This window comes from Phymastichus coffea, unplaced genomic scaffold, assembly GCF_024137745.1.
Source record: "Phymastichus coffea isolate CEN01 unplaced genomic scaffold, Cenicafe_Pcof_1.1 PCOF00047, whole genome shotgun sequence".
In the NCBI taxonomy this organism is placed as follows: domain Eukaryota; kingdom Metazoa; phylum Arthropoda; class Insecta; order Hymenoptera; family Eulophidae; genus Phymastichus; species Phymastichus coffea.
The window spans coordinates 644,009-658,324 of record NW_026706858.1 but is presented as its reverse complement, the minus strand read 5'-3'; the positions used below and the strand labels follow the sequence as shown (position 1 = coordinate 658,324).

The 14,316-nt window shown below is 44.9% G+C and overlaps 3 protein-coding genes across 3 annotated transcripts; all 3 read right to left on the bottom strand.

The window, feature by feature from the left end:
- Window positions 1-151: 151 nt before the first annotated feature.
- Window positions 152-2,154, bottom strand: LOC131664966 (putative ankyrin repeat protein RF_0381). The gene is made up of 2 exons (XM_058936499.1): window positions 2,002-2,154; window positions 152-1,806 (listed from the first exon to the last, which is right to left on the bottom strand). The coding sequence occupies exons 1-2, from the start codon at window positions 2,005-2,007 to the stop codon at window positions 169-171; spliced, it is 1,644 nt and encodes a 547-aa protein (XP_058792482.1). The 5' UTR covers window positions 2,008-2,154; the 3' UTR covers window positions 152-168.
- A 916-nt stretch (window positions 2,155-3,070) lies between these two features.
- LOC131664986 (uncharacterized) lies at window positions 3,071-8,155 on the bottom strand. The gene is made up of 8 exons (XM_058936531.1): window positions 7,372-8,155; window positions 7,058-7,304; window positions 6,631-6,954; window positions 5,982-6,558; window positions 5,561-5,706; window positions 5,125-5,487; window positions 4,906-5,061; window positions 3,071-4,826 (listed from the first exon to the last, which is right to left on the bottom strand). Exons 1-8 carry the CDS (start codon window positions 8,136-8,138, stop codon window positions 3,240-3,242), a joined length of 4,167 nt encoding a protein of 1,388 aa, XP_058792514.1. The 5' UTR covers window positions 8,139-8,155; the 3' UTR covers window positions 3,071-3,239.
- A 613-nt stretch (window positions 8,156-8,768) lies between these two features.
- On the bottom strand, window positions 8,769-11,622 carry LOC131664987 (dynein intermediate chain 3, ciliary). Its single transcript, XM_058936532.1, has 10 exons — window positions 11,065-11,622; window positions 10,828-10,989; window positions 10,495-10,753; window positions 10,176-10,429; window positions 9,932-10,091; window positions 9,671-9,863; window positions 9,467-9,602; window positions 9,243-9,389; window positions 8,992-9,180; window positions 8,769-8,909 (listed from the first exon to the last, which is right to left on the bottom strand). Exons 1-10 carry the CDS (start codon window positions 11,242-11,244, stop codon window positions 8,847-8,849), a joined length of 1,743 nt encoding a protein of 580 aa, XP_058792515.1. The 5' UTR covers window positions 11,245-11,622; the 3' UTR covers window positions 8,769-8,846.
- Between the last annotated feature and the right edge of the window lie 2,694 nt (window positions 11,623-14,316).

Genomic DNA, 14,316 nt, shown 5'->3' with positions numbered 1-14,316 from the left:
ATTTTATTGAAAAGCAAAGTTGAATGAATTACGTTTGACTGATACAAAAGTTAAGGGATACTCGAGTCTTACGAAAATTGCTTTGATCATACCGTCCGAACGATCAGCATCCACATAATTCCTTCCTGACGATTTCCTTTGGCGAGCATGCAATAACGTGACCTGAGCTCAATTCATCAAGTTTAAGAATTTCTTAGTAAGGTTTTTGACTGTGTAGTCTATCCCGGGGATAATGACCCGATTTTGAATAACGAAGATATAATAATGCGGAATCCAGTCGATATTCTTGGACATGGTCAGCTTGTACGTAGTGGTGAATTCATCAAAGCAAACGAGTTTCGAAAGTGCTGCACAATCGAATCTATTTAGCAGGTCGATGAGCGTTATCGTATTGAATACCGTTACCGATTTCATCTTTTCTAGATTGACTTTACACTCATCAAAGTAATTTTGATAGTATTCGCAGCGCTGGATCGTGCGCCGAATGTGAGAAGTGATCGCGGACTCGTCCTGATCCTCCATTTCCACTAGGCGCGCGAGGATGCTCTCCGCTATGTACGTGTCTCCCTTTTGCTTAAATTTTTCCAGCAAGATTCCACCTCTCAAGCGCTGAGGATCGGCGCCGTGCATCAGCAGCATGTCGGCGATCGTTCGCAACCGGCTCAGCGGTTCCGGAAAGTAATCGCTCATAAAGCGATAAGTCAGATGGATCGCCGTGCGGAAGTTCTTGTCCTCGATCTCAAGTTCGGCGCCCAGCTGCAATAGAGATCTGACCGTACTCACGTACGCCCGTTTGGTCGCTAACATCAGGCCCGTTTCTTCGTACGCGTTAGCCAGGTTGATGTCGAAATCCCGGCCGCGGAGCTGCAGGAGGGCTTGGCCCGCATCCGGGCTGTCGTTCTTGCAGACGAAGTGCAGTATTGTCTCGCTGCGGCTGTTGGTCCTGCGCAGATCGATGCTCTTCAAGTTCAGCATCATGTCGAGGGTTCGCTTGTTGGCACAAGACATTATCCTCTCCATGGGCGGCGTCCCCATAATTTTGCAGATATACATGTCGGCCCCGCTCGTCACTAAGAAGTGGAGTACTTTGATCTTCTCGTCGGTGTCGCTGTCGTAGGTCTCGTACCGGTATATCGGCGTCTCGTCCTGCTGGCCTTTGCAGTTCACGCCTAGTCCGCGCTCTACCAGTAGCCTCGCGTTCGCCAAGTCCGCCTGCGCGACCGCCACGTGCAGCGCGGTGTCGGATGTCTCGGGACAGCGAGCATCGATCGCGCACTTGCGGTCCAACATCCTCTGCGTTATCTCCGAGTCTGTCAGCAGCACGGCGAAGTAAATCGGGCAACTGAAATCCATCAACTTGTCCACTAACATCTGCTTGTTCTCGCCGCAATCCTCCCGCAGTTTATTCAGAAACCATTTGACGATGTCTGTGTTCGATAAGTTCCAATAACGCAGCACGTATTCGATGGGATTCAAGCGACTGTTGTTCGGAATGTAGATGTTGGCATTTGCTTCGACCAGTACTTTTATAATCTCCATTTGATCCGACTCGACAGCCAATCCCAATGGTGTATTGCCTTCGATATCCTGGGCATTGATATTGTAGTCTTTCTCTATCAAATACCTTGTTATCTCTGGGTTTCCGGGCTCGTCTGCACTCCAGTGCAGCAAAGTCTTTCCCCAACAATCTCTCAACTTCCTTGCATCAACTTTTTTGAGCATGTCCACAACCTTGGCGTTGTTATTGGTGGCGATGTAGGTTAATAGCTGAGGATCGAATTGCTTTATGCCGTTTATATTGAGTAGCTGAAAAAATCGGTTAAACCATAGTTCTTCATGGAATAGTTCGAATTGTTGATCATTAAAACTAACATATGAAAAAAAATCTATACAACATTCTATGAGACGCTCAACCTCGAAAGATTCTTAGTAATTCCGTCGATTTGATTCTCACGCAAGAATTCAGTATATTTATAATAATCCTTAAAGACAGTTACTTACCACCATTGTTAGGAAATTATTGGTAGAAAATACGTTGATGTCGATGCACCGAAGCAACAGTCGGCTAAACAATGATTGTACTACCGTGAAACAATCAGTTGCTCTAAGACGTTTAAAATTTGGACTGAATAGTGCGCCAAAATGACACACAGAGCGCTCACACGCAAAGTATATTTCAACACTCTTACGTATATATCACCTATAAGTTCATTAGAGGGGTAAATTCAACACAATAAGCTTGTAAATCGCATTAGCTTTGTATCATTAATTTTAATATTTTATTTTTATGCAATCATTCCGTAAGATTGAACGTTTATTATCTTTTCTGCGAAATTGGATGGAACAACGAATATTAATTGACAATGTCCAGTCTTGTCATTGATCGACGTTGAATATCGCAGATGAATGACTTTGTGTTAGCAGCGCTTTATACATCTTTAAATTTGACAGTGACGCAACTGTTGGACACTTATTGGAAAAGAAATAAATAAAATTTCTTTACAAATTACGTTTTTTCAAACAGTGTTCTAAGGATTTATAAGGACAACTAAAGCATCGAAGCTCCATCGACCTATGTATTTGGAACAAGTGATGTTGCGGAATCATAATACTTTGTCGTTATCACAATCTTTGAATTATTATTAAATTGATGAAAATGATCATCCATATTTTTGTCAAATTAACCGAATTATATTAACACTCATTACATCAGTATTATCTTAGCTCATAAAATTGCATATAATAGCAAGATTTTTAAAAAATTGGTATTTTACTACGATGTAATTAAATAATTATTTTAAGGAAGTACGCAGAAGTCCATTAATTCTTCCAATTGTGTGAATTGTGTATTTCTTTAAGCTTTTGTGTGGTCTCCAAAAAAATTCTAGGATAATTATTTGTTCATATTGTTATTAGATTTTTTATTCATGGTTGGTTTTTCTAATTCTATGTAAAAAATTGAAAAATTTCTCAGGTATTTTCATGATTTATTATATTATTGCATACGTTAAATATTTATATAAAATTTACAAACCTTTTAATAATACTCATCAGACTGCCATGTGCTTAATTAATATTTTATATAAGTTATCAATGCATTGTATGAATCGATAGAAACGCCATTGTTAAATATAAAACTTGGAATTCTACATTTTCTACGTTAGTTATATATCTACAATACAATTAAAAGTTATTATTACTTATTTTTACAAGTTACTTATGCATATTATGTGAACACGTTAAGTGACTTGAATCCTGCCGATTTTCTTTCTTGACATTGGCACCGGCAGTTCACTCTCAATGATAAATGTTGCGTTACTTCTATCCGAACCATCAGATGATTTTTTTACAATATAAGTATCGTCGCTTTTTAACGATTCCACATCCTCCAAGACTTCCTCACTCGGATATTCCTCTTTTCCATCGACAATTGTATCGAGTGAATCCTTAAAACCTGACTCTGTGTCATTATAGCCAATGTCTTTTAAATCGAGTCTCTCAGCAGTGAAATTTCCACGCACGACCGATCGGTTCGAGGTAGAAGAATCATCGCTGAATTTCGACACTTTTCGCGTGAATGCCGCGCTATCGGAGAAAGCTTTAGAAAACTCGAAATCGTTGGGTGTTGGAGACAAGGCATTTCTGGCGCTTCTCGACCTCTGTCGATGTTTCTTCTTTCTCTTCTTCTGGACATTTTCGACTGGTAACTCCTGCAATTCAAACATCTCCATTCGACTCCTCGGATGTTTTTCTTCGACGGTGAACACTGAGTTTCTCGCTGATTCCACATCCAAATCTTGTGATTTCTGACTGGTAGCATACATCAGGATCCTGTCGATTTTCTCGATAATTCCATTCAGCCTGGTTAAACTTTTAACTTTGAGATTCGGTCCAGATTCCATGAATCTCTGCAGTTTACCCCTGAGATTCTTTCTCGCCTCGTCCTCATCTTTGAACTCGCTAGGCAAATGGTCGATCGACACGATAGTCGATGGATGCATCAAACTCATTGCTGACAACTCGAAATTCCTTACACCGTTTCTCACAATCGTCTCTGGATCTTTACCAAATCTTGCCGATGAGCTCACCGACATCATATTCGTCGTCATCGCTAATAACTTCAATCCCACTTTCACGCCGTCGACATCTCGATCGTACTTCAATACCTTCGCAGGAATCGGCGCGCCGTAAACAGCAAAAGCTAACACGTGATCGTACGGATGATAATCCACGCATGTAATAGCTCTTTCGTGACTGTTGATTTCATAAGTAGCCATGAGTTTGCCACTGTCGGTACTCCACACGTTCAACATCGAGTTTTCACCACCGCAGAAAAGTAAACTACCGCAGGGAGAGAGACACGAAGTTATTTGTATTCGATTGTTTTTTAAACCTTCGAATTTCTTTATCATAGCTCCGCTGATCACGTCTAATAATGTCAGTTCGGAATTTCTGGAATGCACGAGCAATCTTGACCCTAACGGATGTACTAAAATTGTATTGATGGGTATACCATCTAGTTCTTTAATTTTGACTTTTCTTGTTAATTGCCACTCGCGTTTGAGAAGCGATCGTCGACTTTTCTTGGCGGTCCAAATAATGATTACACCGAGACCGTCGCCAGTAAGAATCACTTCGTCGCGAGAATGGATGCATACTGAGCTGACGAAACCATTGTGACCCTCGAGTTCTTGTACGAGCTCATAACTGTGCGAACGTTGATAAGCCCAAATTCGAGCAACGTGGTCGTAGCAGCCGGTCAGAACAAAATTCGATGTCTCCGGAGAAAACTTGCCACAGTACACGTACGATGGATGTGGCAATGACTAAAACAAACCGAAATTCATTGAGGAATTTTTCAATTTGAAAAATGTATAGCTAAGCATGTATGATTAAAATGATCACCTGAACGTCTTCGATGATTTGTTCCTTGACGTCCCAAAATCTCGCAGTCTGATCGGAAGACACTGACAATAGAAAGTGATCGTCGTGCGACCAGCTTAGAGAGTAAATGAAATTTTTGTGACCAGCGAATCGCACGTGAATTTTCATTTCGTCAATCTATAATCGGTAAAACATGGTTAACATTAAAAATGGAGCTACACAAGAATTCTCACGACTTACCTTATAAACCAAAATCGGATAATCATAGTCATCTGAGAGTGCACATGCAAGGTACTTCCCATCGTTACTGAAAACTACGTAAAAGCACCCACTATCGCCCGCTTCAGTCTCGAAATACGTCTCGTTGGGTATCTGGCACGATTGAGCAGCATGTCGGGTCCATTTTGGCGGTTCGGGAACTTCCTCGGATTTTCCGACGGGATGTAAATTCTGAGAATCACTGTGCACCTCCGATAGATCGTGCAGTTGAAGTAGTTGCTCCGAAAAGACGGGCTCGAGTTTCGGCGGGTCTATGGGGGATATGCTGACGTATAGACTGGATGGATATTTGTCTCTGCTGCCGGATTTCCACCATTTGTACACCTGAAAAGAGAAATAATTTAATTAAATATTTTTCTGTTGGAATGGCAAAGGAATGAAGTAGGAAATACATTACATCGCATTTCGTTTTACTCGCTCGTCTGAAAGTTTTCTTCGGTCTGTAAAGTTGTAGTCGAACGATTTTGTTGACGTGTTGAGTGCCGTTAACACCGATCGGCCTAAGAAAAGCCCAAGCCACTTTGTACCAGCAAGATTCTTTGCCTGTACACAAAGTGAGTTAAACATTTGAAATAAATGTAGGCTTTTGTGTCGACTTGTTTTCTAAACAACGCAATGCAATAGGTAGTTACAAAAATCAAATATTTCAAATAAGAAACAATTTCTTAGTGTACATAATATCAGGCTAAGACTCAATTCTTAAAACAGAAGTTTCATCTGAATTTAAATTTTGAATGCATCAATGATCTGTCGCATGCTCATTATAAATTTGATAAATATAATTAAAGATTAATCAAAATTCTTATCGGAATACAAACCAAACTGATGATAATGTAAATTGGCTTCGTTAAAGCTCAACAAATCGACGATTTCGAACAAAACCACGACGGAACCTTTGCCGTCGCATAAAATTTCGTTAAAGTCCATTTTGAAAATCAATTGCTCCTCCCAAACCGGGACCATTGACTTTTTCTCTTTGAAATCGAACTTTGCGGAGATTATCGGCTGCAAATTAGTCGCCGCATCATCATCTTTATTCTTCACTTTCAAATAATCACCATCATCAGCGTAGACTATATGAACTTTGACCATCGGATGCCTCGTAATGTAGTCTGCTTCGAGCATATCCGATCTATGAATCATTATCGATGTGTATTTGATTTCTTCCTCCACTTCTTCAAGTTTGTGCTTGTCTTTTTTTATGCGACGCTTTTTCGTGCGAGACTTTAGCCTTCGACGACTGGTTGACAATTCTCCGGGTGAATTTCGAGCGGACGGGGTCTTTCGTTTCGTTCGTGAACTTCTCTCACTATCTTTCTCATCACTTTTTTCGTAACGAGATGATTTGGACTTCGATCTTGATCGCGATTTCGGTCGTGGAACTTCTCGTCCTGGCTACATGATCAATTTAAATTAAACCCAATAGCCAATATTTTACATGATATTTAGCAAAATAAAATTACAAACCGAGTGCATTTCTTCATTTGTAGAAATGGTGGTTTCGTCACTCGACTCTCCCCTATCGAAAAATCTCGAAGGTATAATTTCTACCTTACTGGAGCCTGATGACCTCGATCTCTTGTCCATCGCATCGAGTACAGTTTCCAATTCCTCTTCCTCTTCTTCTTCGTCTTCTGATCGCTTATCACTGGAGGATTTCCTTTTGTCGCTCGATCGCCGTCTTATCAAAGTTTTTCTCTGCATGAACTCGCGAGAATTCGGCGTTCCGCTAACCGACGGATCTTTTGTGGCAGAGGTTTCTGTATTTTCGGCGGTATCTTGTATGTATTCCTGAGACGAAATTAATGTTTCAAAGATTTCAAACGATTTTCAATTAATTAAACTTAACACGTCAATCGACGACATCAAAGCTCGCGTGATAAGTCACATTTACCTTGATCTCTTCGATGCTTTCCTTTTTCTCGATAGGGATTTTTTCTACTTCCTCGCTCAAAATCGAAGGCTTTTCGATTTTCTCGCTGCTCACGCTGCTTATTTTGATCCTCGGACTATGATTACTGACCGTTTCTATCCTCAAAATTTCATCGTGATCAGATGATAATGCATCGTTGTCGAAACCACGAACGATATCTTCTTTTTTGGCATTCTTCGTTCTTGGCGCTGCGATCGGTTTCGGAAGTCTACGAACATTAAAAATACGCGTGTTCTAACTTGTTCAGTTTCAATTTCAATCAACAGATTACTAACCTAGAAGGTTTTGGCGGCGGGACTAATTTACACGGCTCTGTAGTCGACGACCTCTTCGGCACCACGATTTTCTTGCCGCTGACTTTTCGTATTTCGGCGCTCGCAGCACCTTTTGCCCACTGTCTCCGCTTTGGTTTCGCCAAGTCCTCGACAAGATTGCCAGTCGATATTTCCGGTTTGTCCCAGCGCTTCCGTCTACCGCCGGAAGTTGGCGGGATTTCGCTCGTCAGCTCGACCTCTTCCTGCAAATCGCTCTCCTCCGTCTCCGTATCGACGAAGTCTGATTTCGGCCTCTCCTCGTCTCCCGTTTTCATTTGCTCGATCAAATCTATCTGGTTCGATTGGTGCTCGGCTGACGAGTTGTTCGACCGTTGATCGTCAGACGCGTTAGCCTCCGCGACGACTCGCGCCTTCTGCTCTTCGTGTTCCGCGTGCACGTCGACGACGACGTCCATCGTTTTCTTGCCAGCCGACGCTGGAGTATTCGCGCTCTCGATCACCACCGCCGTCTCGACATCTTCGTTCGATCTTTCCGATTTCCGAAAAAAGCCAAACGTGCGTTTCAAGGACTGCGCGATACCTTGCTGGGCTGGGTTATCCGGTTGGTCGGTCTTTCTACGCGATCGTTTGCGCCTATCGCGAAGCAAGTTGAGTTTGGAGCCGAGAGTAGGTCGGTCGTCGTCGGATTTCTCGTCGGAGGTCGATTCTTCTTCGGAGCTCTCGACCGGCCGAGATTTAGCCAGTTTGCCTCGTCTTTGCGCCTTCATTACTAATTTCGCGGAGTGTTCTTTGCAAGTCTAAAATAAGATTGGCAGCATCGAATACTCGTGTTTACCATTGAAATTCAGCCCAAGGTGCAGATTCAGTTGGAAAAACTGGAAGCAGCCGCAGTGTGCTATCTACTCTGAATAAAACTCAAGCTAGCGCTCGTCAAAAGGCTTTAATATAGCAGTGCCAGGCGAACGCGCTCGCGGGCGACTCGAAGCATGTCATGCCGCTCGCCAAGACGCCGAGGGTGCATGAATAATTCAAGAGTGTGCCGTCCGGCGTTGGCGCATATCGATTCAACAAAAGGAAAAACGACGTGCACCGGGTCGCCTCGCACTCGGGCACGCGGAGCGCACGATCGCGTGGACGCGCGGAAGCGCTCGCACTGCTCAGCCACTGGACTCCGTTGCGGCGATTCGCGCGCTCGCAGCAGCACCCCGGCGAGAGCGTCCGCGGGTCGACGACGCGACGCGACGCGACGCGACGCGACAGCGGCGGCGGAAAAGCCCGACTGCGCCGGCTGCTTGCCGTGGCGGCGCGCTGCCGTGACAGGTGTGCGACTGGCAACGTCGGGCTGCAGGCCGACTTAATAATATCGATCGCGCGCTCGTGGGGGGATATAGATGGGGCTGTTGGCCTTTGCGCTCGGCCGCACAGACAAGACTGACGGTTCGCCGGCAGTTTGGCTCTGTTTATTGGCCAGGCCCTCACGGGGCGTACACGTTGTTGTTGACCTCGGCGCTGTCCAGCGACGCCTGCCTCTCCAGCTCCTGCGAACGGGACGAGGAGGATGAGCGCCCGGCCGCGGCGAGGCTGCGCGGCGCGCTTCCGAGTGAACGCTTCTGCACTCACGGCGTCGATGAGCGCCTGGTACTCCTGCTCGCACTGCGCGATCAGCGGGTCCTTGAGGTCGTGCAGCCGCTTCTTGGCCGACGCGTCCAAGTTCTCCGACGAGTCCTGCCGCACGGTCTTCATCTTGAGGCGCAGCTCGCGGTTCTTGGCCTCGATCACCTTCTCGCGGCGCGTCTCTCGATCCAGCAGCTGCGCAACAGGCCCGACAGCTGTGAGGCCGGCGCCGGCGAGCTACGGCTGGCTACACTTACGGCCGTCAGCAGGGCTTTGTCGTTCTTCTGGTTGGTGGTCAGGCTCTCGGAGAACTCGAGCAAGTAGACCGAGCCGTTCTTGCTGCCCAGCGCCACCAGCTGGCCCTGCTCGTGCGGCCGGACGCAGGTGAGCGCTTCGTCGCACACCTGCGAAGCCAGATCGGGGGCGTCAGCGTCGCGCTCGGCATCGGCCTGGCTGGCTCGCTCGCTCGCTCGCTCGCTACCTTGGCGCTCAGAACCGGGCCATCCTGCTGCACTATCAGGTCCCAGGCGTCCAGGGTGCCGTCGATCTTGGTCAGGAAGAACACCGAGTACCGGCTGGGGCTCCAGTGGCCGCCGGTCAGCAGCACGCCGTGCCCTCTGCGGACGGAAAGCCGTGGAGAGAGGCGTGCTCGGCGAGCGGGCCGCGAACGGGGAGGGCCACTCACGGGGTCCACATGATGCAGGACTCGCGGCAGTCCTCCGACCAGATCCTCGCCGTCCAGTCGCCCACCGACAGGAAGTTCTTCACGAAAGTGGGGTTCCTCTCGACGCTGATCACCGGCCCGTACTGCGCCTTGAACCTCACGGCGAGCTTCTCCGTCGGCGTCTTTCCCTTGCGGTTGCCCGAGATCACCGTGCCTGCCGCCGTGCGAATGCGTATTAGCGTGATCGGCGGCCGGCGCCCGTGGAAGCCGCGGCATACCGACCGTTTTCCAGGCCGCACATGAATCGAGTGCCGATGGACGGCTCGAACTGCAGCGCCGATACACCGACCGCGCGCTCCAGGGCTTGCTCCTCGGGTCTCGTCAGGTCCATCACCAGTGTTTCCAGCGGGCTCTGCAGCTTTCGACTGTCCCACCACTTGATCTACTCGGCAACCGCGTCGACCGTTAGCGCGAGTCGGTCTCCCTCCCTCCCTCCCTCCCTCCCTCCCACCCTTCCAGCCTCTACCTGACCGTCTCTGGAGGCGCTGAAAAATTCAGTGCCGGTCTTGGAGTTGATCCACAGCACTTGGTCGCACGGATCCCGGTGGCTGTTCTCCATGAGGCTCGTGTCGACCGGCTCGTAGCTTCGTCGCACGTCCCAGAAGGCCACCTGGCCGCTCATCAGCCCACTCGCCAGCACGTTCGCGTCCTTGGAATTGTACTCGAGCGCCAGCAGCGGGCAGGAGGGCTTCAGCTTGGCGAACGGCTTGTTGGGATTCTCTGAAACGTTGGCCAGTGGTCGTGGGTCGTGGGTACTCGCGGCTCCGAGCGGTCGTCTGGCTCACCGACGTCCCAAATGTAGGAGATGGGACTGTAATTGGCCAGCCTCTTGAAGTCCGTGCTGCAGTGGCTGACGGCCAGTCTCGCACCCTGGTCCGGCGACCAGGAGACGTGGGTCACGGGCCGCTTGACCGCCAGCGGGTCGCGATACACGTTCACCGTGCGGCAGTACGTTCGCTGCACCAGCTGCGCCGCCTCGGTGTCGTCGAAGTATTGCTCGTAGATGTTGCAGGCGTTGTTCTGCAGCACCGTGTGCTCCATCGGCTACCGTTTGGCACGAGGAACGCTCATGGGATTGCGCTAGCAGCATGCGACATAATGGGAGAGTGCACGAGTACCGGCAGTATCTGCAGCATCGTGTGGATGTACAATTCGTCCTTTTCGATCTTCCTGCGATAGCGCACGGTTTGCTCTCCGTCGTCCTTGTTGATGTCCTTCGGCCAGCCGCCCTCCACGTGGAACATGCCGCTCTCCCGAAAAGTCGCCGTGGTCGTGTTCACCTGGCGCCCAACACATTCCAAAGAACAACGAACGCCTTCAGGTCGCTAGGCGAATCCAACGAAAACGCACGATACCTCGTGAGCGGCGATAACCTTGGCGCATTGCGTGCCCCTCGTCACCGGGTCCAACCTTATGTAATTGCTCGCAAGCGTCGGGTCGGATTTGATGTCCACTTCGAGCTTGTCCTGTTGATCGAAGTAGCACCGCTTGCCGAATTCCGAGCGCTTTTTCACGTATACGAACTGCGTTTCCATGCTTCTTAATCTGTCAAGCTACGACGGCGATACTTGCGATTTCTTTCCAAGACTTTAGGTTAACGTTGTCACGCGCGCGCCTGCGATCTTTCCGAACGAATCTACTTTGCCAAGTGCGTTCGGTTGAACTTTTGCCAATTGCTCACATCATTCTTGCAGTGAAATTGCGCTTGTCAATAACGAATAGACAGGCTGCCCTCGCAGCCAAAGGTACTTTCGGGCATGTACAGTTTCCGCGTGACTGTGGCGTAGCTTGGTTGCGCGCTTTTTGTTGGATCGATAAGACATAGGCTATTATTTTCCAAACGTCTTTTATCCCTCGTAATTTTTCAGCCGTCCACATTTTCTCTCGAAACATAGCTTTGGCATTTATGACAACTGAACCACGCAACAAAGAGCTTTTTCTATTTTTATTTTTTAATTATATTTTAAATAATTAATTATGAGCTATACAACGAAAAACGAATATTTTATGCGAGATTTGGTGAGATGTAACTTTTAGAACGCTTACTGAAAATCTCAAATCTCCGTTAGAGGTACACTAAAACTTCGACAAGCGGCAATTTCGCCAATAAAAATATTATTACTACAGCTATTTTCTATTTCCCACATTTCGTGTGATAGAAAACAATTATTTCTTAGCGGGACTAACTGGATAAACTAGATAACTTCGGAGTAACAATGAATAAAAATAGTATTATTGTTGATTTGAGCAGGAAATAATTCATCATTTCATTACCCTCAATTGTTCCCATAGTCCAAAAGAAAGAAATATAATGCTCTTAATACAGACGTCAATACTCCATTCCCACGCAACTTTCTTTAACATCCCAGCCTATCTAGCAGAGCCTATCTATTATCGCCTCTTGCTACAAGAACAAATAATGCAAGCTCACTTATATAAAATAATTTATTCGATCGTGACCAAATCAGGATCGTAAAATATTTATCAACATTACTTCGTAAAGTTATTACTCAGTTCGAAAATAAAGGCAAAATAACAAAAGGTGGAAATAACGCTCATATGACTCGTAAGAGTTGTACAGGTATTTCAAATTTTTAACAAATGTCCTTCTACATCGAAACTATTATTTTCTATATGTGAAACTTTTAATAAAAATTTAGTTTTCAAATTTACTATATCTAATATTGATTAGCCCAAATCTCAACAACGAGGACCGGAACTGCAATGTGCAAGATTTATAGAAGAAACTGTATGTTGAATGATGTCGTTGACTGATTGTGTAATTATCTAACCTTTATAAGTAGCCATGTTATAAGTACTTATAAAGACATCGGCAATATCAGGATTTTTAGTACGAATGACAGAAATACTAACATTTATTTGTATTGCTATCTATTTCGCTCTTCACTATACTATTTATTGATCGCGAGTAAGAAAATATGATTTTTTATTGGAATTATTTTAAATAGATAAATTAACAATTTTTGTATGTATTCATTGACATACAGTTTTTTTGATACATTTTGGCGCTTTCTGTGGTTCTGATTCTTGCTGCCGAAACTCCAGCTTGACTGACTGTGAATAAATTGTTATATCAACATTTTCACTGAAAGTTTCTCGAGCGAAAAATAACTTTTACTTATCCTTTATTCCTACAAATTTGGGATTTCTAACAATCGTTTACAAAATCGCGTTGATAAATGTTTTAATATTCACTAGTAAGTAAATATTTGTATATCAAAGATGATAGGATTTGTATTATAGCGGAGCATAATGTATATCGATATTTTACAGCAAGGAAACAAAGCTAAAACCGATGGAGATACTATAATATTAACAAAATAATTTAATTTTCTAATTTTCATAGGAAACTAATTCTTTTATTTTTCAATTATAATTATTTATTGACATCTTAAAATTACAGACATTTTTACATACTAGATATGAATAAATATCTAAATATTCTTGCTTTCGATTTCACTTGAACTGAAAAATTAGCCAATATAATGTTTATTCAAAATTAAATTAATTTTTTTATAAAATTTGTGTAAGTTAGAACATAGTTAGAACTGATTGGACTTTAGAAAAAAGAACGCGAAATTTTTTCAGGCAAATCTATAACCGTTAACTGTCTTCTGTTTTAGCCAATACTGGCGCTTTTGGATTAAGTATCTGCGTTACGGAAATCATCATTTTATAAATATCAATAAATTCTTGACTATTAGGATCAAATAGTTTTTTAAATTTAGGTATCACGCACTGCAGAAGCAGTTTTATCAGCTCTTTTTCATAAGATTTGCGCTGAACATTCTGAACGAGACTGAAAAAAAGCAGTAGCTGGTTTCTGTCTGAATATCTCGTAATGTGACTCCCAAAAATGTCTACAATGCAAAAAGAAAAGTCGATTAAAACTATGCTCACTGGTAACTGTCTCATTTATGTACTACCTTTAAGTTCAGGAGCGCAGCTATAATTCCAGACGCCATTAGAAATCCAATTTCTCAAATCTACTGCCAAATCATTGTTCGTGTCGTCAGGCGAAGACCTAGCGTATTTTACCTTGCCAGCCGTATTTTTGACATCGCACTCGTTATAGTTCGATTCCAAAGATTTAAACTTGGACTCGAATGTTTTTACTTTATGACGGCTCAATGTTGAATAGGAAAAGTCTCTGAACAATACGGAATATTCTCTCAGCAAGTCTAGATATTTGTCCTCTGGTGTAAGGTGCCTTTTCTTTCCCTACGCGTCATAATGAGAAATTTAAGCAAAACTGTCTGCAGAAAGCTTGGATTAAAAATCAACCCTGCTTACGATTCTATCGAAATGCGCCAAGAAAGTATCAGCGGCCCCTTCTTGTTTCTTCGTGAGCGCAAAGTTGGCATCAATGACTTCGATCTTCACATAGGCGTGGTACGTTTTGAGAATCTTGACCAGCCTCGGTGGTACGCCGAACCTGTCGAGGCCGTCGACTGCATCCACCAAAGTAACGATTCTCTCCTCGATCACTCTCGAAGGATTCTGCGCGTGTATCGGGCAGTTGTGCTTGATGCGTAGTGTCGCTTCCTTGGCGAACTTTTTGATCAAGCGGTCGAGCTCAGCCAGTG

Coding starts and splice junctions, on each gene's coding strand:
- LOC131664986 (XM_058936531.1), bottom strand. CDS start 8,138: ATGAAGGCGCAAAGACGAGGCAAACTGGCTAAATCTCGGCCGGTCGAG. Junction 5,488..5,560: donor CGAGTAAAACGAAATGCGAT/GTAATGTATTTC, acceptor TTCTCTTTTCAG/GTGTACAAATGGTGGAAATC. Junction 4,827..4,905: donor AAATCATCGAAGACGTTCAG/GTGATCATTTTA, acceptor GGTTTGTTTTAG/TCATTGCCACATCCATCGTA.
- LOC131664987 (XM_058936532.1), bottom strand. CDS start 11,244: ATGGAAACGCAGTTCGTATACGTGAAAAAGCGCTCGGAATTCGGCAAG. Junction 9,864..9,931: donor CATGTGCGGCCTGGAAAACG/GTCGGTATGCCG, acceptor GCACGGCGGCAG/GCACGGTGATCTCGGGCAAC. Junction 9,390..9,466: donor GCCCGGTTCTGAGCGCCAAG/GTAGCGAGCGAG, acceptor CTGGCTTCGCAG/GTGTGCGACGAAGCGCTCAC.